Source organism: Crotalus tigris, unplaced genomic scaffold, assembly GCF_016545835.1.
Source record: "Crotalus tigris isolate CLP2741 ecotype Arizona unplaced genomic scaffold, ASM1654583v1 scf7180000024316.1084291, whole genome shotgun sequence".
Classification (NCBI taxonomy): domain Eukaryota; kingdom Metazoa; phylum Chordata; class Lepidosauria; order Squamata; family Viperidae; genus Crotalus; species Crotalus tigris.
In genome coordinates, this window is record NW_024100488.1 from 649,843 (window position 1) to 670,738 (window position 20,896).

A 20,896-nucleotide genomic window follows, 5' to 3' on the forward strand; every position below is an offset into this window, starting at 1 on the left:
TTCTGCCAGTAGTTTGAAGTTCTATGGTTCTCGGAATTTGGGGAAGAAAAATGCAGAGAGAATTGCCCAATGTGTGTAGGTTTGTAGTATCTGGTACTTCTTATAGTAATTTGGGGGGAGGGGAAGGAAATTAATTTTAATTGCCAAGTATTCCTTGTGTTCTTCATATAAGCAATATTTGACAGATGATTCACCTGGCTGAATAAATTCTCGGAGGTTTTGATTGCCATTTGTAAGACTTTTGTATTCCTAGCCGGCCGCCTTAGCCTGCCCTCTGCCCTAGGACAACTTTGTAAGGGCAGACTCAGCTAATGGGGGGGGGCGTGGGGGGTCAGGCCGGGGTAGGCTGGTTTATCCCTTAAGCAGGACCTGCTGATGCCTGCAGTTTCTCAGCTGGCGAGCCTCCACTGCTCCTCTGCTCCTCGAAAAGACACCTTTTCCCCTTTCTCCACTTCCGCAGAGATTAACGACCGGGAGCAGAAGCTGCACGCCCTTAAAGAGGTGCTGAAGAAATTCCCCAAGGAGAACCACGAGGTCTTCAGATATGTGATCTCTCATTTGAACAAGTAAGTGCCACCCTCTGAGAGGAGCTGGCGCAGTTGGCCGCTCCATGGCCCTGGATGTGATGCCTCAAAGCGAAACACGGGGGGGGGGGGTCATGAGTAGACTGCAGTTAGAGTGCAGTATTGCAGGCCACTTTAGCTGACTGTGTTCAGCAGGTCAGCGGTTCAAATCTCACCGGCTCAAGGTTGACTCAGCCTTCCATCCTTCCGGGGTAGGTAAAATGAGGACCCAGATTGTTGGGGGCAATGTAGAATATATATATATATACACACACATTGTATATGTATATATATATATATATACATATATATTGCTTACTGGTGTACACCGCTTAGAGAGTGCTTGCACTTAAAGCGGTATATAAGTCTCATAAATAAATAAGTCTCATAAATAAATGTCCTCCGCTGGGACAGCAGGGCCTTCCCAGGGTGAATCCGTTCCCCGACATTTCTCCCAGTTAAGCAAGGCGGCGTTCTCAGATTTATCCCCTTTTGATAGATTGTGCTCTCCCGGATATCAGAAGATGATGATCACCAGGTTAATAATTATCATGAGGTTATCAGCAGCCCAGGGGGGAAATTTTTTTTTTTTTTTGGTGAGGTCTAGAACCTCCCTGGTTTTCTCCAGTGTGGACGTCGGGCATTGGCTCCCGAGAGAGACCCAGTCTGTGCTCTTCCTTCTCCGGTTCACCAGCCCCAAAACCACCGTCAGGCCTTCAGGGCCAGCTTCACTGACACCGGTGGAGGGGGGGACATCCCGACAGCCCTTCCCTACTCTTAAGAGAGGATTGCCCTAATGTTCCCTTCCTCCCCATACTGGGGGTTCAGGTACACGTACCTGGGAAAAGGCAGCCCTTCAGATAACCCGGCCCCATGTAGGGCTTCACACCTGAGAGTCACCCCACCGCCTTGAGTTGTCCCCCCGACAGCAAATCGCCAGAGGAGAACCCCTGGAGCTGCACAAAAGCAGCTCGAACCATGTGAAGCTTCTGGACGCTTTTCAAGGGTAGCCCCCTACAGATAGTCCTTGACTTACGACCACAATTGAGCCCAACATTTCTGTTGCTAAGCGAGGCGGTTGCCAAGTGAGTTTTGCCCTGTTTCGCCACCCTTCTTGCCACAATTGTTAAGGGAATCCCTGCAGTTGTGAAGTGAGTGACACGGTCATTAAGTGAATCCGGCTTCCCCCCCGGCTTTGCTTATCAGAAGGTTGCAAAAGGGGATCATGTGACCCCCCCTCCCCCCGGGACACTGAGACTGTCATAAACACGAGTCCGTTGCCAAGGGTCTGAATTTTGATCACGTGACCACGGGGAGGCTGCAACGGTTGTGCGAGAAATGCCGTTGTAACTCTGATTGGTCACTAAATGGTTGTAGGCCGAGGACCACCTGTGTTTTGGATCCCCCATTCCCAGCTCATCATCCCCAGAGGCCGGGGAGCTGTGGGAAAGCCGCAGGTGCCTCTGGGAGGGGTGGGGGACGGCCCTTGCTTCCCATGCCTGACCCCCCCCCCTTTTGTCCTTGCAGAGTGAGCCACAACAACCGCACCAACCTGATGACCAGCGAGAACCTCTCCATCTGCTTCTGGCCCACCCTGATGCGGCCCGACTTCAGCACCATGGACGCCCTGACCGCCACCCGCATCTACCAGACAATCATCGAACTCTTCATCCAGCAGTGCGCTTTCTTCTTCTACAGCCGGCCCATCGCCGAGCTCCCCGGCGCCACCCCCAACTCCCCCTCGGCCCTCCCCGTCTGCGCCCCGTTCCTCTCCTCCACGCCCATGATGGCCCAGCCCTCCCCGCCCCAGACGCCGCCCCCCTCGCCCCAGTCGCCCCTGCAGGCCCTGCTCCCGCCGCAGCTCCAGGCCGAGCAGCACACACTGTGAACAGCGGGCCGGGTCAGGAAGAAAGGCCTCCGTTCCGATGACACACAGGACGAGAGTGGGAAGCGGATCCTCCCTGGCGTCTGTCGGCCCGCCCTCGCCTCCGCCGTTGGGCTTCAGACTTGTGTTGGGCCGAGCAGCGGCGGGCTGGCGCCTTGGACCCCCCTCTGCAGCCTTGCTCGGCCTCGGGGCTGGCACAGGAGGGCACCCCGGGGCTACAAGCAGGAGGAGAGTCTGGACCCCTTTCCCAGGCAGCGTCCATTCCATCAGGATCGACTCGGACCCAAGCAAGCGAGGCAGGTTTAAGCCCAGTCGGGGTGTTGGACCCCCCCTTCCTCGGCCTCAATCCGTGCCTGGACAGAGAGGACTGTGAAGCAAGAGGGGGGCTCCTTCCCTCCCCCCTCCCCCCAAGCACATTCCAGGAACAATGGAGGCCTATCCTGCAGTGCTGGACATCTCACCTCTGTTTGGGGACCGTCTCTTTCCTTCAGACCAATTTAGCCCATCCCCAGTAGTAGCCCAGACAAGCTGGATCCACTCAACTCAAGCAAAGGCTGGAATGTCACGTCCTCTTGACCCAAAAGTCTCGGAATAGGGAGGAAGAAGAGTCCGGACCGTTCGCGGCTGGCAGAGTTTCCCGGGCAGTGACGCCGCAGGGCCGCCCTGCTGGCTGTGCTGTCCCCCTACGACAAATCATGGCATCCCTCTCACCCCCTTCTTCCCCCCCCCCCCGCCTCCCTGCCTCCCCTCCTCCCTCGCCTGCCCTGGAAGGATATGGGTGTTAGCACTTAGCAGAGGAGAGAAAGAGAGGAGCAGAAGGAAGGCTCACATCCACTTGCAAAGCAGATTGCGGTTTTGCTGTCGGGCCTGGGGTTGGACTCCTTTGGAACACTACGTTGACAGAAACACTGTTGTTGGTTGTGTGCGTGTGTGTGCGTGCGTGTGTGTGCCTGGTTGGAAGCAAGTGGGGAGAAGAGGTGATGGGGGGGGGGGGAGAAGCATTGCTAGCAAAGAGAGAGCAGCGCTAGCCTGCAAACCTCCCTTCCTTTCACCCCCTAGAAATTGGAAAAAGGCAAGAGTGGCGTATTGGAAAGGCCGCTTCGCTTGAGTCTCTCAGAGGAGACTGGAAAAAAGATGGGCAAAAAGAGGGTTGAAGGGGGGGGGGACTAAGGGGGTTGTTTCTGGCTGCTTCGGTGCAGGAGCTCTGAGCCAGCTCCTTGGGGCAGCCCAGGCTTCACTGCCCCACCAGGAAGATGGCAGCCCTGCGGGGGGGACGCGGGGCCGATGGGAAAGGCTTCAAACCCCTGAGCAGAGCCCTGCCCCTGTGCCCCCTTCAGCGCCATCCCCTTCCTGGGCGCCAGGCCAGTGGATGGCCCAGGGGCAGCTTCTCCCTTGCCCTGGAAGCCTTCGGCGGGCCCCGTCAGCCCTTCCCCCGGGGGCCTCCCCCTCCTCCCCAAAGGGGTTCGCGCAAAGCCAGCTTCCTGGTTGGGGAGGCGCCGCAGATGAACCCCTCGGGAGAACCGGTCAGGGTTTCTGCACCGGGTACGTGAAGGGGATTGTGTATCAGCAGTGCCTGGTAAACTGCCCTGTTTGTGTCTCTGTCTGGCTGTTTGTGTGTGTGTGTGTGAGCGTGCAAGAGGGAGCGGGGTATATTCTCATCAATGGGGCAGTTTGAACTGGACTTTCCACGGTACCACTGGGAGGACAGGGGAGCGATCCCTATGCCATCCTCACCATCTTTTCGCACTTTAAAATGAAACCTGTGGTTTATTGCTGTTTTTAAGCCTTTCGAGGATATTTGTGTTACATTCGTTGGGTGGGAGTGAAATTCCGGTCCTTCTCCCACCCTCTCCATCCCCCCTCCCCCCCAAACTTCTCTTCCACTTCCATTCTGCTTCCTGGTATCCAGAGCCCCTCTTCCTTCCCCTCCCTCCCCCCCCTCTCTCTCTTCCTCCCTCTCTCTCTCTCTCTCTCTCTCTCTCTCTCTCTCTCTTATAAATAAGCTGAATTATGTACTCCTTATTTTAGAACCACATTTAAAAGTTGTATCTGTGTCAGAATCGTGTGCTTTAAAAGCCCCTCTTTGCAAGCGTTCCTCGTTTTTTATAACTCTCACCGCCTTTTGTGTAAATAATAGAAAGGGTTTGTTTTCCACTCTGACAAGGAACATGGCATCAGCCCCCCCTCCTCCATTATGCATGCGCCATGTGAACCAAACACACAGACGGGGAGGGGGGGGACCGAAAGCTTGTAGGAAGGAGGCCGAGAAGGCTGGAAAAATTCCCTTCTGACCTTTTTTTCCTGGGCGGGAAAAAATAAATGGAAATCCCACCTGAGCTGCAGTCTTTGGGCTGTTGACCCAAATGGGGGGCTGGTGTGGGACGCCGTTTCCCACCTGGGACGGGGCTTCTGTTCAGCACGCGTTGAGTGCCGCTGTGCCTTCTTTGTGAGTGTGCTAAAAAATCTCTCTTTTAACAATTGCTAGTAACTCCTGCAGTTAGGGAGGGCAGCCTCCCTTAATCTCGTGTTCAGCCTCTAGCTGGGCCGTGGGGACAGGGCTTGCCCCGAGGCCCCTGGCTTCGGCCCCCAGCCTGGGAGACCAGGGCTTGAGCTTGGAGAAAGGGCCAGCTTGTGGCCTCTGTTGCTGGCCTTAAGATCGGGAAAGGGGTCAGTTTTCCAGGCCTCTCAACCAAGATGGGAGCATTTCTGCAGAGTTGCAGTGGCTTCCCTCGCCCGTCGCCATTCCCTCTTCTGGGACCAGTTGGCATTGGGTGGCCCTTACATTGGGCCAGGTGCCTCCAAACAACCTACCTACCTTTTGGATTTCCTGGGGCTTTTTTTTTTTTTTTTTGGGCAGCACATCTCCCGAGCAGCCCCGTCCCTTTGCACATGCCGGAGGCGATGTCCATTCATCGTCCTGTGGATTTTCCCCAGTCCAGACGAAGGGGCCGTCATCGAGACAGCGGCAGCATTTATGCATCCCATCATGTGCGCTGGACAATTCCCCGTGGGCTTTTAATGGACACGCCCCGCCACTGCGGCCTTGCTCCCTTCCAGCGCACTGCTGGGCAGCCAGAGGCCCAGCAGGTTGGTGGCTCTCCTTTTCTTATGAAGACACCCCCCCCCCATTTCCCCCTTCCCAGTGAAAAACCAGAGGCATTTTGAGGCTCTCCAGCTCTGGTTCCTGGGAGCCTCCCGTTCGGTCGCCCCCGTGCAGAGTCGGGGGCTGGCGTACATTTTTAAAGCCTCGTCTCAAAGTAAAGTACTGAATTGCTCATCTGGATCGTTTTGTCGGTGACTTAGCAGTGGCGTTCAAAATCTGGCTTAGCTTTTCTTTTAAATTTCCTACAATGGGATTCACTTCTGGCTTTGGTTTCGCCCTTTGTTTGTTCTCTAACCAGCCGGTGGCTTCCCCTAACGTGGCAGGTTAGTTTGTCTTCAGCTCATCTGGTCAGTATTCTTTAGTGGTCCCATTGTGGGGGTTCATTGCCCCTCGCTGCCCCCTCTCGATAGGTCCTAGTCTAACTGTTACGTTTAATCCCCTCCCTCCCCTTTCAGTAAAATGGAAATACAATAGAAATATTGTATTCTAAATGTAGTTTAAAGCAAGGCATAAGTTATTGTTTAAAATAATCTTAATTTTTTCCTGTGTATATTAAAAAAAGAAAAAGCCACATCCATTTCTCAAATTGTATGGAAATAAAACTTTGGAAAAGTTAGGTTTAGTTCTGCCCTCCACTTTTTGTTTTGTTTGGTTTTGTTTTTTTTCCTGGTACTTGTATTTCCACATTGTAAAATTATCTCTATGTTGGATTAACATTTTAATTGAAGAAGACAATGATGAATGGTGATAAAACGTGGTAGTAGTTCCAGCTAAACCTGTGCCCAAAACACTCTTCAGAAAAAGCAAGCAAAAATTACCGAAAAGACCTGTATGTAAAAAGAAAAAGAAAAAAAAAGTATAATGGTTATTTCTCTGTATTTTTAGGAGCCTAACGACATCCTTTAGTTATTGGTGATAGACTATATTTCCTTTTTATGCTTCTATTAAGGACGTTTTTAACTCTTTGTGGTTCTTTCTCTTCCCCCACTCCCCCCTCAGCCCATCCAATTAGTGCATGAAATTGTTGAAGTCTCTGGGCAAACAACGAAAAGCCCCCTTTTTTGCTGAATTTAAACAGGAAAAAAAATCATGTTATTTGCTACAGAATATTGTATGTGTCTCAATGGGAATGGTGTAAAAACTTAAAGGCCTTATGTGATATGTATCATAGTTAATAAATCAATCTTGTTAAAAAAAAGTGTGTTTTTTCTGCTTGTCCTGCTTTTGTGGGCTTCTGTTCAGTATTTTTCAACCTGGGCTTCTGGAAGAAGGATGGACTTCACCTCCCAGACTTCCCCAGCCAGTGAATGCTAATGAACTTGAAGATGTGTGGACTTCAACTCCTGGAATCGCTTGTTCTTGTCCAAAAGGTCCAACTGGAGACAGTGATTTGATTGCCAGGTTCCCCTGAGGTGGAGTGTCAAAAGAACAAAGGCCTCGCCTACCTTGGGCCCGCTTAAGTTTGTGTCTATGGAGATTCCCAGTCATCCAGGTCATGGTTGCCCCAACGACGCTTTTTCCAAAAGGCAACTGGACTTTGTTTTTCCTTGAAGACGTTTCGCTTCTCATCCAAGAAGCTTCTTCACTTCTTAAGTTTGCAGTCAGGCAGGCGACTTGCACATTCGGATTTCGAGGGGCACATTTGTGTTGACCTGGATCTTGTGGCCCTAAAATTGGGAGAGGTCCTTGAGATCTCTGTATCCTGGTTCAGGATTCCCAATGAAAGTATCTCCTTCTGGCTTCTGCTTGGAGGTCCAGCCCTCCTGCCTTGCCTCCATTATTCCGATATAAAATCCTTTGTGCGTTATTGGGAAGTTCAGTGACCAGTTTACCAAAACAAACAAATTTGTCAGCATCCTGCAATGTAGTTTGGGAAGGATTCCATGGATGAGAATCCTCAAGGGGAAAACAACTCAAGAAGCTTGGGAAATTTTGAAAAGTGAATTAATAAAAGCCTAGTCTAGCACAATACCAACGAAGAAGAAAAATAACAGCTCTCAAAAGAAACCAGCATGGCTGCATAAAGAACTGTCTGATAAATTGAAAGACAAAAAAGACATGTATAACAAGTGGAAAGGAGCACATAACTAAGGCGGAATATCAGCAAATAGCCTGAGCCTACAAAGGTGAAGTGAGGTACCTTGCTCAATAGTAGTAACTGAGAAAGTCCTAGTGGACAATCACCTAAATATGAGCTAGCAGTGTGCTGCAGCTGCCAAAAAGGCCCACACAGTGCTAGGCTGTATTAACAGAGGGATAGAATCGAGATCACGTGAAGTGTTAACACCACTTTACAATGCCTTGGGAAGGCCACACTTGGAATACGGCATCCAGTTTTGGTCACCACGATGTAAAAAAAATGTTGAGACTCTAGAAAGAGTCCAGAGAAGAGCAACAAAGATGATCAGATGGCTGGAGGCTAAAACATACAAGGAACGGTTGCTGGAATTGGGTATGTTTAGTTTAATGAAGAGAAGGACGAGTGGGGACAGGATAGCCGTGTTCCAATATCTTAGGGGCTGCCCCAAAGAAGAGGGAGTCAAGTTATTCTCCAAAGCACCTGAAGGCAAGACAAGGAGCAATGGATGGAAACTAATCAAGGAGAGAAACAACCTAGAACTAAGGAGTAACTTCCTGACAGAACAATTAACCAGTGGAACAACCTGCCTCCAGAAGCGGTGAATGCTCCAACACTGGAAGTCTTTAAGAAGAGATTAGGCAGCCATTTGTCCGAGATGGTGTAGGGTTTCCTGCCTGAGCAGGGGGTTGGACTAGAATCAGATGACCTCTAAGGTACCTTCCAACTTTATATTATTATTATTATTATTATTATTATTATTATTATTATTATTGCTGCCCTCTAGTGTTGAGCGGATGCATTTTTAGTTGAATGCCATCTCTGCATCACTTTTACCTCCCAGAGTGGGAGTTTATTTTATTTTTATTAAGAATTGTTACGGCTGCCCAATTTAGATGCTGCAGCTCCGGCCAGCACCAAACACAGTAAAATAAACCCCAAAACAAGCAGTAAAAATCCAAAATATCACAGCCCTATCTTTCTCCTGAAAGATCAGGTTCAAAGCAAAAAGCCACATTTTTACTGCCTTTCCGAAGGTCAAAGCAGAACTTAACTTTGAAAGAGTGAAAGCCCCAATCCGCAGGAGTTTTAAACTTAGGATTTGCCTAAGGAGTTGCCTTGGTTTGCCAAAGTTAGAACTAACTGGGTTTGGTTTGGTTTATGTGAGTTTTTGCATGTCTTTGGGCTTTGCAGATGCTGGTAAATTCTTGGGATGGATATTTACAGGAGAACTTGAATGTGAATTATGATGCTGCAATCTGAGGGAAAGGAGAGGAAGTAGGGGGGGTAATCTTTGGTCAGGACCCCCTTTGTTGCAGCAGGAATACTGGAATGGGGCTGTATTTGCAAGCAGTCCCTTCTCTGCTTTTAAACTCTGCCGGGACATGGAATTAATTCAGGGGTCCTTGATGCTCTCTGAGCTTGGTTGTTTTCTTGCAGACGTTTCATTAACCAAACTAGGCAATATCATCAGTGCTAGTAAGGAGTGGCATTTGGTGAGCGAACCCCACTCTTTAAGAGCACTGATGATGCACGGATGACCATTTGCCAAACCTTTGCTGGTTGCCCCTCTCCTTACCCTACTCTCTTATGATCCCCTTCGCTGTTTATTAATCTCAGCCAGTCCCAGTGATTTGCGTGACAAGCTTTTTACTTAATTAAATATTTTGCTTTGTAGAATTGCACCCAGCAATTAGAAAGCTTATATCCCTCTCTCTTCACACACACACACACACACACACACACACACACCCCTCCCACCCCACCCCTACCCCCAGCCAGTCATGATCCTTTTGCGTCAGTGCACCAGAAAAAGGATGCGGTCACACATTAAGCAGCTGCAACCCTATTATTAATACACTGCTGTGCCCACAAAATCATTGTGAGCTAAGTGGCTTGTTTAAGGGCAGGTAGCTAATTGCTTAATTGATTACACATCCAGCCCAAAAGTCCCCCTCTCGGAAGTGAGTTAAGTCACTCGTACCCTGCAATGCGCTCTACGGAGTAATTGAAGAGTAGAGATACTCCTCAACTCTACAGCAATTTGTTTAGTGACCATTCAAAGTTACGACGGCACTGAAAAAAGTGACATGATTGTTTTTCACACTTAACGACCGTCGCAGCATCCCCGCGGTCACAAATTCAGTCACTTGGCAACTGGTTCATATTTATGACGGTCGCAGTGTCCCGGGATCACGTGATCCCCCTTCGGTGACTTTCTGACAAGCAAAGTCATTGGGGAAGCCAGGTTCACTTACTGTAACAGTGTTGTTACTAACTTAACTGCAGTGACTCACTTAACAAGAGTGGCAAGAAAAGTTGTAAAATGGGTCAAATCTCACTTAGCAACAGAAATTTTGATTTCTCAGTTATGGTCGTAAGGTGAGGACTACCTATATTCACACCTATATTCACACCTTGAGGGTGCAAGCCATACATCAGGAGTGTAAGCAGGCTGGGTTACTACTAGCTGGTCAAACGAAGAGCAAGCTCCGCTGCAAAGGTTGGTTAATTTTGGCGCTGGTCAGGATTCTCATATCTGTTAGTGAGAATCAAATGCAAACTAATTGCTCTTAGGACAAGCTCTTTTTAAGCCCCCTGCTTAATGCAAGATTTTGTTCTTTGAAACATTAAGCAAGACCAGTTTTCCTTTCCAAGTTCCTTATTTTTCTTAATTTCAGGGTGTAACTCTAAAAGAGGGGAAAGGGCATTGCTTGTGAATTGCCTGCATGCAAAAGGTGAGTATCCAAATCGGTGTTTATATGCTGCCATTAACTCAGCGAAATGAGATAACAATAGCCTTAATTCCCTTGAGTTAATTTGCTTTTAAATTACTTGGACCAGAAGCGTGCTGTGTAGTTGCTTCCACGGCCAGCAGATGGCGCTATTGCTCAATTTTGCTACCTGTTGTGTACAGGTATTTCCCCATCACCCCCTCCACCTCTTTAGTCCCAAGTCAGAGTAAGAGAACAGAACGCAGGTACTCCTTGACTTACGGCCACAGTTGAGCCCAAAATTTATGTTGCTAAGTGAAACATTTATTAAGTGAGTTTTACTACCTTTTACAATCTTTCTTCCTTTCACGTTATTTACCAAAGCACCAGAGGGAAGGAGGAGAAACTATAGTTGGAAACTGATCAAAGAGAGAAGCAACCTGGAATTAAGGAGAAATTTCCTGACAGTGAGGACAATTAACCAGCGGAACAGCTTGCCACCAGAAATTGTGGGCGCTCCATCACTGGAGGTTTTTAAGAAGAGACTGGACAGTCACTTGTCTGGGACGGTATAGGTTCTCCTGCTTGAGAGGGGGCTGGACTAGAAGACCTCCAAGGACCCTTCCGACTCTATTCTATTCTGTTCTATTCTATTCCCACAGTTGTTAAGCAAAACATGGCAGGTGATAAGTTAGTAACACAGTTGTTAAGTGAATGTAGCTTCCCCCATTGACTTTGCTTGTCAGAAGGTTGCAGAAGGGGATCACGTGACCCTGGGACACGGCAACCGCCATAAGTAAGAGTCAGTTGGCAAGCATCTGAATCCTGATCACATGAGCCTGGGAAAGCTGCAATGGTCGTAAGTGTGAAAAAGGGTCCTACGTCACTTTCTTCAGGACTGATTTAACTTTAAATGGTCACTAAATGTTGTAAGCTAAGGACTACAAATAATAGAATAAAATAATAAAATAAAATAATAAAATATAAAATAAAATAATAAAATAAATAACATAATAAAATAATAAAATAAAATAATAAAATAAGTAAAATAATACCATAAAGCAGTGTTTCTCAACCTTGACCATTTTAAGGCATATGCCTTAAAGTGGTCAAGGTTGAGAAACACTGCCATAAAGTAATAAAGTAAAATAATAAAAATAATGAAATGAAATAATAAAATAAACTAAATAAGATAATAAAATGAAATGAAATAATAAATGGAATGGAATGAAATATGAAGTGAAATGAAAGCTTGAGCACCTTTTCCAACTACTGTTAACAATCCTTTCTTAAAGGCTCATGAAAGCAGCTGCCTTTGAGAAAAAGGGCTGGCTGGAAAATGCCTTTCTAGCCTCCCTCTAACTTTTTGGCTACCGCAGACCAGCCTGGCTTCTCTTCCTCGACCATCCTGGGCTACCGAAACCCAGCTGAGGACGGAGGATGCAGCCGGCATCCTGGCAAAGCCAGATGCTGCAACCGGCCGCAGCCCCCCTCTTCTTTCCCCCCCCCCTCTGCCTGCTTGCCAGCCAGCCAGCCCGCCCAGCGGCACAAGAGTTAACCAGGGTCAAGCCTGTGTCAGCAGCTGGCAGCGTCTGGAAACCAGCGCATCAGTGAGGAGGCCCCCCAGAGACCCCCTGGCATGGAAGGGAAGCCGCTGACTGACAGCTCTGGCTCAGCCGGTGTCAAAGGCCTCCCCAGCTGGGCCACGGGTCACGCCTGGGCCTGGTCCCTTCAGGCGGGATGGGGAGGGGGCCTCCTGATACCTAGCCTGCCCCCCCTCCCAGGGGCCTCACCGGGCACTCCCCTCTCTGGTTGGGCATGCATGCCACCGCTCGGAGGAGAGCGCTGCCAGGGGGGGAGGCGGGGGGGGAGGCTGCTCCATACAAAGGCGTTCCGTTCTGTTCTGGAATTCAGGTCCTGCTAGGAGCCACACTGCGGGGGGGGGGAGGAAGGAAGGGGAGGGCCCCCCCGATCTCCACAGCAGCCAAAAGGTAGATGCAAAATGTGGGAGTGGGTACCAGGGGTCTGTGACTCCTCCTGCTGGGGGCTCAATGGGGCCAGGGCAGATCCAGCTCCCCAAATGGAAGCAACGTTGGGTGGGGGATAGTGTGGGGGGGTGTTTCTCTCCCCCCCCCCATTGGGGTCTCTGAGCTTGGAAGAAGGTGCTTTATCTCTTTTTTCCCAAACTACAGGTAGTCCTCGACTTACGACCACAGCTGGGACAGGAACGTCCGTTGCTGAGCGAGAGGGCGGCTAAGTCAGTCGCGTCCAATTTTCCAACCTCTTTGGCCGCGGTTGTTAAGTGGATCACTGCAGTTGTTAAGCAGATCACGCGATTGTTAAATGAATCTGGCTTCACCGATTGGTTTTCCTTGTCGGAAGCTGGCTGGGGGGGGGGTTGCAAATGGGGATCATATGCCCCCCCCCGGATGCTGCGACCATCGTAAAGATGTGCTGGTTGCCAAGTGCCCAAATTGGGATCATGTGGCCATGGAGATGCTGCCACGGTCGTAAGTGCGAGAAGCTGCCGTAAGTCACTTTTTCCACTATTCTAATGACTTTGAATGATCACTAAATGAATGGGAGGAAGGAAGGAAGGAAGGAAGGAAAGGAAGGAAGGAAGGAAGGAAGGAAGGAAGGAAGGAAGGAAGGAAGGAAGGAAGGAAGGAAGGAAGGAAATGAGGGAGGGAGAAACAGTGAAAACAGATAAAAAAGAAAAATAAATAGAAAGGAAGAAGGAAAAGAAAGAAAAGGAAGGAAGGAAGGAAGGAAAAGAAAGGAGGGAAAAGAAAGAAAGAAAGGAAATGAGAAAGAAAGTGAGAAAAAAGAGAAAAAGAAAAAAAGAAAAAGAAAGGAAATGAGAAAGAAAGTGAGAAAAAAGAAAGAAAAAAAGAAAGAAAAAGAAAGAAAGAAAGAAAGAAAGAAAGAGAAAGAAAGAAAGAAAAAGGTTCCTATCATCTGACAGAAGGCAGCTTTGCCAATTTGGTTTTCTTTTCGGGGGGGGGAGCTTGGAAGCAAGCAGAGAAACTTCCCCCTTTTCTGCCACCCATCAAGACAAGATTGATTCTTTAAAAAAAAAACACCTCGAAAATGACAAGCTGCCACCCCTGACGAGTTGATTTGTCGAAGAGGGGAGGAGGCAATGGAGGAAATCCAGGGACTTGCGCCAGCCCCGGGCATCAAAGGAGCGAGGTATCCAGCCCCCCCCCTCGCTCTGCACACCTCCATCTGCTGGGAAACACAACGTGGCCTGCCCAGCACCATGGGGTTGCTGGTGATCTCTGCCCTCCTGAAGCCCCGACCCGTCAATCAAGCACAGGGTGACATGGGGGGCCCTCCTCAGCTATTATGGCTGACAGATGTCCATTATCTGCTCGTCTCCCAGCATTCCTACGACGTGGGCTGCCAATCACCCCCTCCTGGAGAAGAGATGTATTGATTTGCATGCATCAGGCCCAATTGGGGGGGGGGAGATAAACGCAAGACACCCCCTTCTCCCCCTGCTTTCTCCCCATTCTTCGTGTCTCTGGTGGGGCCTGAATCCAACCGCCTCCAGCTGGCTCCAGTTGCCTCCATCTGACCGGCCTCTTTGCAGGCTGCCCTCAAGGTTGGGGTCAAAAAAGGCACGATGGGGGGCACCCCCCACCAACCCGTTCCCTCCAGAAAAGGCAAGATCAGCTCAGTGCAAGGGGATCGTTGATTGGATAGTCCTACGAGACCCTGATTGTAAACTCAGTTTGTTAGGAAGCTGTTCTTGGGGGGGGGGTGACCCTTTTGGGGTCCCCAAAAGTTGGCCACTGGGCAGGAGCACAGCTGCCCCTTCCCTCAAAGGGCTCCCACCGATTGCTCTGCCATCTCTTTCAGGCAAGGGGGGTGGCAGGCCAGCAACCTGAGTGGTTGAACAGAAGCACAGAGTCAGAAGGGACCCTGGAGGTCTTCTAGTCCAACCCCATTTGAGCAGAAGACCTATACTGTTCTAGAAAAATGGCTGTCCTTGAAAACCTCCAGTGATGGAGCACCCACAACTTCTGGTGGCAAGCTGTTCTACTGGTTAATTGTTCTAATTGTCAGGAAGTTTCTCCTTAGTTCTTGGTTGCTTCTCTCCTTGATTAGTTTCCATCCGTTGTTTCTTGTCCTGCCTTTGGATGCTTTGGAGAACAGGTGGAACCCCCCCTCTTCTTTGTGGCAGCCCCCCAATATTGGAAGACTGCTATCATGTCACCCCTCGTCCTTCTCTTCATTAGAGTAGACATACTCAATTCCTGATACCTTTCTTCATATGCTTTGTTTGTATCTGGCCTTTACTATTTTAAGAAATAACTCAAGGTGGTGAACACATCCAACCCATGTTTGTCCTCCTATTTTCCCCACACAACAACCCTGTAAGCTGGACTGGATTGAGAGAGAGGGACTGGCTCAAAGACATCCAGCTAGCTTTCATGGCTAAGGCAGGACTAGAACTCACCATCTCCTGTTGATTGGCCCAAAGTCACCCAGCCGGCTTTCATGGCTAAGGTGGGACTTAAGCACTAGATCAAACTAGCTCTTTTGTTTTTACTTGTAAGTTTTAGGGTTTTTTTTAAACTTTGGTTCTCACCTATATTTTGATTCCTGAATCCTGGGAAGACGGGGTGGGCAAGATGACCTCTAAGATCTCTTCCAAAGCAAGGCTTCTATGTTGCTTCTGATCTATTTGTGCAAATTTGGATGGAGACTGATCTTCTCCAGCATGCCATCTATTATACCGAAGTTAGCTCCCAGTGGTTTACTTGACCCTGCTGTTTAACCGCACTGGCATCCTCTTGGTTGCCCCATTTTTCCAACCATTCTAGCACAGTTTCCATTTTCTTTTTTAAAAAATTCACCCCTCCAAGGAAGAGGCAATCAGACTTTTTTTGGGGGGGGGGACTCTCCAACTTGGACAGACGGGGCTTCATGCCTCAACTTCCAGGCCAGAAGATCAATTCCGCTTACCATAAATGCAAGCAGGATATATATATTTTTTCTCGTGCCCTGTGCGTCTCTGCAGACTGACCTCTTAGCCTAGCTCAGAAAAGGAGTTTGGGCTGGAGGGAATTAAACAGAGGACGTTGCAAGAAGAGGGGAAAAACAGAAAAAAACCACGAATGTTTTATCTTTACTTTGAATGATGGCTAACACATGTGAATCTGAAGAACTGCGCACAAAACCGAAAATGAAATTCTCAGAGCCTGAAAATCCTTGAAGAAATCAAAAAATGTGACAAGATTCTAACAGAATGTTAACTTTATTCCCCAGATCATAGGGATTAAACACTGCCAGGCTCATACCCGCCTTTTTGTGGAGAAATCGGTGACTTTGTGCCTCAAAGCAGAAGGTTGGACCTGGGTTCAAGAGACGCCTCGCTGCCATCCCTTTGCGGCAGGTAAGTGCTGCCTCGCTCACTCCCGCCAAATATTGCACGAGTGTCACAGGTATTGTGGGTCTGGGGGGTTCAGTGGCAGGCGGGCTGGATTTTTGAGGGTGTGGGGAGACTCGGCAGGGGGAGGAAGAAGGGGGGGCTAACTAGGTGAAGGCAGAAGCTCTCCCCTCCGCCCCCACTTCCAAGACTCGGGTCGGCCTTGAAGCCACCACACTTTCCTGCCGTCCCGCAACTCGGGTGGGCTTCCTACGCCCCGTTCACACGTGCAGCGCTCTCGGCGAGCAGGATGCCGGTGAGCTTCGCCGCCCTGCTCGGCTTTCTCCAGCTCCGCTGCCTCGTCAGCCCGCTCGGCCGGCCGGCCCCTCCCGCCGGCCCCCCTCCCCCTCCCGCCCCTGCCGACCGGCGGCTGAAGGCGCAACGTGGCGCCCGCGTCTCCTCGCTCCGGGAAAGCGCCAGCCCGGCGGTGGGTGGGGGGGCGGGCGGGGGGCGAGGCGGCCCTGGGGGGGGGCTGCTGCCGGGTCCGACCGACCGATGACGGAGGAGCCCCGCCGGCTGCCCGGAGGCGGCGGGGGGCGGCCAGCCCCAGGCGAGGGTCGCGCCGGCTGGCGGTGAGTCTCGCCCGGAGGCGCCCCCGAGCACGTGGCTGCCAGCCGGGCAGGAAGGGCAGAGTTGGGGGCTGGGGGCGACGTCGGGAGCGGGGGGGGTCGGGGGGGCGTCCGGTGGTGGAGGAGGAGGAGGAGCCGCGGGGAGCAGAGGTGGCCCACCGAGGGGAGGGGAGGGGAGCGTCCGCCGCCCCCTCCTCCGGCAGCCTTTGTGGGGAGGGGGCTGGGCTGGGCTTGGGAGGGGGCGCTAAGGGGGGCGCCCCGGCTCGGCTGCGGGGAGGCAGGCGGAGCGGCCGGGCTGGCGGGGGAAGTTTGCCGGGGAGGGGGCGGGGGTCGCGGCGGCTGGGGGACCCCCGGAGACGCTTCCTGCCCTGATGAGGCTCCCGCTCCGGCGGGGGATGAGCCGGGCGCCGGCCGGGATCGGGGGGCTTCGGGTCGGGCGCTCTGCCCCCCGCCGATGGGGTCAGTCCGGGTGAGGAAGGAAGGAAGGAAGGGGGGGGAAAGCGGCCGAAGGGCCTCCGCCATGCCCGGGGGTCCAGCGGAGGATCCGGGAAGCCTGGCACAGCTGGCGGGCGCCCGGTTGGGGAAGCTGGTCCTTAGGAGGAAAGGTGGCGTCCCCAGCGGGGAAGAGGCGTCCCAGCGGCTTGCGCGACTCTCTCGGGCGGCTCTTCGGAGGAGGAAGGTGAGCGGACTCGGGGCTCGGCGCTGTTTTGGGGTGTCCGTGTATCTCTGCGTGTGTTTGTGTGCGTGAGCGGGTTAGTAAACTTGCAGGGCTCTTTGCTGTGATTTCCCCCCCCCCCACCTGCATTGTCTGCATGACACTCATGCTGATTATACCTGGAGAGGGGAGGGGGGTGTCTAGTCTCCTAGCCTTCCCCTCTCCCCCCCCCCATCTGGCAATTGGTTCATGGATGCATTTGGAGCACAGGGTGTGTCAGCATCCAACACAATCTGGCCATACTATAAATCTTCACTTAGCTGGGTGAAGAACGCTACAACTCTCTCTCTCTCTCTGCCGGAGCCAGGCGCGAGCCCCTCTCTCTGTGCCCTGGATCGCACCGAGGGGTCAATTGCAAGCAGTTGTTGAACTCTGTGGCCAAATTTGGGAGCTGCCAGCCCTGACTGGGTGATTTTGGAAGGGGGGGTTAGGTTAGACTGGTGGAGCGGTTAGGCAAAGGCACTCTGCATGCCCTCAGGGGCACCCTTTACCTTGCTGGAAATTTGCCTGTCCAAGCCTGGCCCAGAGGCAACAGGTGTCGGCTTGCTTTCGGCCACTGTCTTTTGCCCAACCTCTGAATGCCGAGGAGGAGGAGGAAACTGAGGCAGTGGTTGCTTCAGCCACTGCACTGGATGACAAGCAGCTTTTCCACAATCCCAGCTGGAGGTGTCAAGGCATGAATCCAGAGCCCCCCCCCCTCGACCCAAGAAAGACCCCGGGGACCTTGGGAAAGGATGGGGTCTTGGCACCTGAAGCCGAAGCAGGTCAGACAAAGGTGAATCAGCTCTGCCATCCGAGGGGCCGCATTCTGGAAGGTCCAAGGGGTGACTTGGGGTGGGATGGGGTGGGGCTGTGTGGGCTGCTTGTCTCTCCAGGAAATGTGTTTTGAGGTTAAAAAAAAGACCATTTGCAGACTCGGTTTCAAGTTTTTGAGCTGGTCCCTGCTGGACCGAAATGGGTCTGTGCTGGTCGTGCGTTATTTGGTGGCGGTTCGGTGACAACTGGAGGGGACGTGAAATAGGAAAAACTTCAGATCACCAAATCGGTGGGCGCTTTTATTGAGCCCCCCCCCAGCGATCGGTGTTCAAAGCAGGTAGGAAACTGTTTTGCTCTCCTACCTTTAATGGGTCTCCTCAGGAGCTGCTGTTTATCTCAGTGCTGTTTTTGGGAAATACCCTTGTTTCTTTTCGGGGAGACAATCCCCAATTGTGGATTGCCTCCCCCTCCTCCCAAAAACCTTCAGCCTGAAACTGAATTGCACACATTCAATTCCTTTTTTTTTTTTTTGGGCAAAACTTGGCATGCCCTCTCAGCCTCTTTTTACCTGCCTGGGCAGCCAGTGAAGTTATCCTGAAATAACTCGTGTTTGGCTGTAGAATTTGGGCAGAAGGTTGGACTTGCAGGCGGTTGAATTGAGAAAGGGTCTGTTTTGAAGCCCCCCCCCAGGAGGATTGCCAAATGGGTGTTTGAGAGGCTTTACCCCACAAGGCTGAAACAGGACCTTGGAAGGGCTGAATATGAGTTCTGTCTGCCGTTTCTTTCCGCGTCACCCAAAGGCTTAAGTAAAACGGGGTTGGCTAGCTTTTGAAACTCTGCAAAAGGAATATCCCACCCACCCCCCAGCCCCCCAATTCTACGAGGGGGTCCAATCCTGTACGCTTTCCACACAGTGAGTGAGGTTCGATTTGGTTCTGCTTTGCATCTGATTTTGAGAGGGGTGTGTGTGTGTGTCTCCATCCGGGCACTGCTAAGTGCAATTGAAAATGGGTTTGGGGGCGCTTCCTGCATCAGAATTGTTTCAGAAATTGAAAATGAGAAAGCAAGTCTGTCTGCAGCCAAACATTTTCCTTCTGTTCTCCACCCCCCCCCCAGCTTCATTTCCAAGGAGGGAAGGGCTCACTCCAAGCCACCTGACCCCTCAATCCCCGTGGGGTCAGGGGGCTTGGCCTGGAGCCCTAGAAGGGACCCCACGTTCTGCCTTGGCTGCGGCACCTAGGCCCCAATATTCATGGGGTGGTGCCGCTGAGTAAGGAATTCGGTGCAGGAGCTCCTATCCAGGAGAGAGGCGTGCGGTGGGCAGAGATTGGGAGCCGAGAAGGCCTGCAGGGTCAGACCCCAATCAGGCTGCCTAGCGCCATCCCGCAGAGGGAAGTCGGTGGGTGCATTGTGTCCCTCTTCTGTTCTTCCAATCCGCTGGAGGATGGATGGGGGGAAGGAGAAAGCACGGATGGAGGTTCCTTCCAAAGAGCAGGCTGGCTGCTGGCTGAGGGTAGCAGCAGGAGTACTTCAGAGAGCCCCCCCCCCCAACTCACTCAGCTGCTTTCACCTCATGTAAGTTTGACTTGCTGCTCTGCTCTTTTGCACAGTCATATTGGAGGCGGACGGGGTCACTTCAAAGGCCGCTCGCCTTTGGCTTTAGATGACGTGGGTTCGAGTCCCTCCTCGCCAGGCGTTGCACGATCTCCGTTGGAAGCTGGAGCGCTCCTATGAACGCAGGGCTGTAGGGCCTTAACCCATTTGGGGGGGGAGTGGGGTGGTCTCGCAGCGTGGCCGCGAGCCCCTCGCGTCAGAGAGTTGCAGACATTCAGGTGGGCTCTGCCTGCAATTGCCAGGCGCGTGTTTGCTTTCGGCACCCCCTTGCTTTCTCCCCCCTCCCCCCCCTTGAAAATCTGGAGACCACAAGATGATCCGGGAGATCAGCTCACTGGGAGAAAGTTCTAGCTAGTGGAAACGTGGATCGGTGCAGTTTGGATGGTAATCTGGCTGCTTCAAAAGAGGATCAAGTACTTTGCCCAGCCCTGTCTTTTTGCTCCTTCAGCCGAGGGTCAGGAAAAAATGGGCTGCGTCTTTCCGGCTGACCCATTTTATTAAAAGACTGAAGCTTTGGGATGAAAGCATTCGTCTTTGGATAGACTTTGGAGAGATGCAACCAGATTCTTTCAGATTTTGGGGTACCCTGGAAGAAGATGGCTCCCCTACAGCCGTGCAACTGCGGTTAAGTTTAAAGCTCTTCCTTGTTGTTGCCCTCTGAAAGTCTGTGTGTACCACCCTCACTTCTTCTCCCCCCCCCCCACCTAACTCTGGGCTGATATTCTGTTTATCATTCCTAATTTTGCCTCTGCACTCCTGCTGATCTCCTTGCCCTGCCTCTCTCTCCCCCCCCCCCAATTGTGCAAAAGTGTGTGCATTTGCAAAGTTTCAGCAGTGTGCAAAGCCCGGGAGGGCCTTCGCCCCTTGCCCCCTTTCACCCTGCCCGAGCTTGCGAAGGTGGCTAGCCGAGCTCTAGAAGGTTGCCCATTGGTATGCACCAGGCGGCGTGTCTATTGATGATCTCCATTTTATATGCGCAAGAGGCGTGGGTTTTGTATTGGTATGGGAGACGGGGTGCGAGTGCAGTTGTGCGTGCCTCCGGATCGGTATGCGTGGGCGCTCGTGCGTTTGATGTGGGGAGGTGAGAAGGGGGGGACGGAGGGAGGACGGGTGGCCTGCGGCGGCTTCCTCGGCTGGCAAAGGGTCTGCTTCCCGGCTTGTACGCGCACCGGGCTGAGACAGGTGCGTGTCAGAAGCGTGTAGCCATCCGTGGCAAACAGGCTTTCCATCTTCCTGGCTTCGCGTCAGGATGTTGAACAGTTTTCCTACGGCCTCGCTCCGTTAGGTAACGTTCGTCCTGGGAATGTCACTCTCTCTCGGAGTTCAGAAGTAAGTGACAGGCGCTTCCTGTCTTGATTTATTGGCGATTGAAGTGATGGAGCTGGAAGGGCCAGCGAGGCTGGCACACTCTGCAGCGGTCTAAAATCTGGACGACCCACCCTCCTGGTGCTAACAGGGGCAAA

At 51.7% G+C, this 20,896-nt stretch overlaps 2 protein-coding genes across 6 annotated transcripts in view; both read left to right on the forward strand.

Moving 5' to 3' along the window:
• ARHGAP35 (Rho GTPase activating protein 35) overlaps window positions 1-6,749 on the forward strand; it is a 48,797-nt gene extending 42,048 nt beyond the window's left edge. The window contains exons 6-7 of the mRNA XM_039325017.1: window positions 461-566; window positions 2,091-6,749. Coding sequence (XP_039180951.1) covers window positions 461-566; window positions 2,091-2,451 — 467 coding nt within the window. The 3' untranslated portion in view covers window positions 2,452-6,749. The remainder of the gene's footprint in view (window positions 1-460; window positions 567-2,090) is intronic.
• A 5,565-nt stretch (window positions 6,750-12,314) lies between these two features.
• NPAS1 (neuronal PAS domain protein 1) overlaps window positions 12,315-20,896 on the forward strand; it is a 40,317-nt gene continuing 31,735 nt past the window's right edge. Inside the window, exons 1-2 of one of the 5 annotated variants that reach the window (XM_039325073.1) lie at window positions 12,315-12,871; window positions 15,620-15,746. The gene's annotated coding sequence lies outside the window, so the exon portion shown is untranslated. Of the gene's footprint in view, window positions 12,872-14,961; window positions 15,747-16,261; window positions 16,352-16,862; window positions 17,028-17,769; window positions 17,839-20,896 lie in introns of those variants that run through there. The other 4 variants (XM_039325074.1, XM_039325075.1, XM_039325076.1 and 1 more) reach the window with 4 other exon arrangements.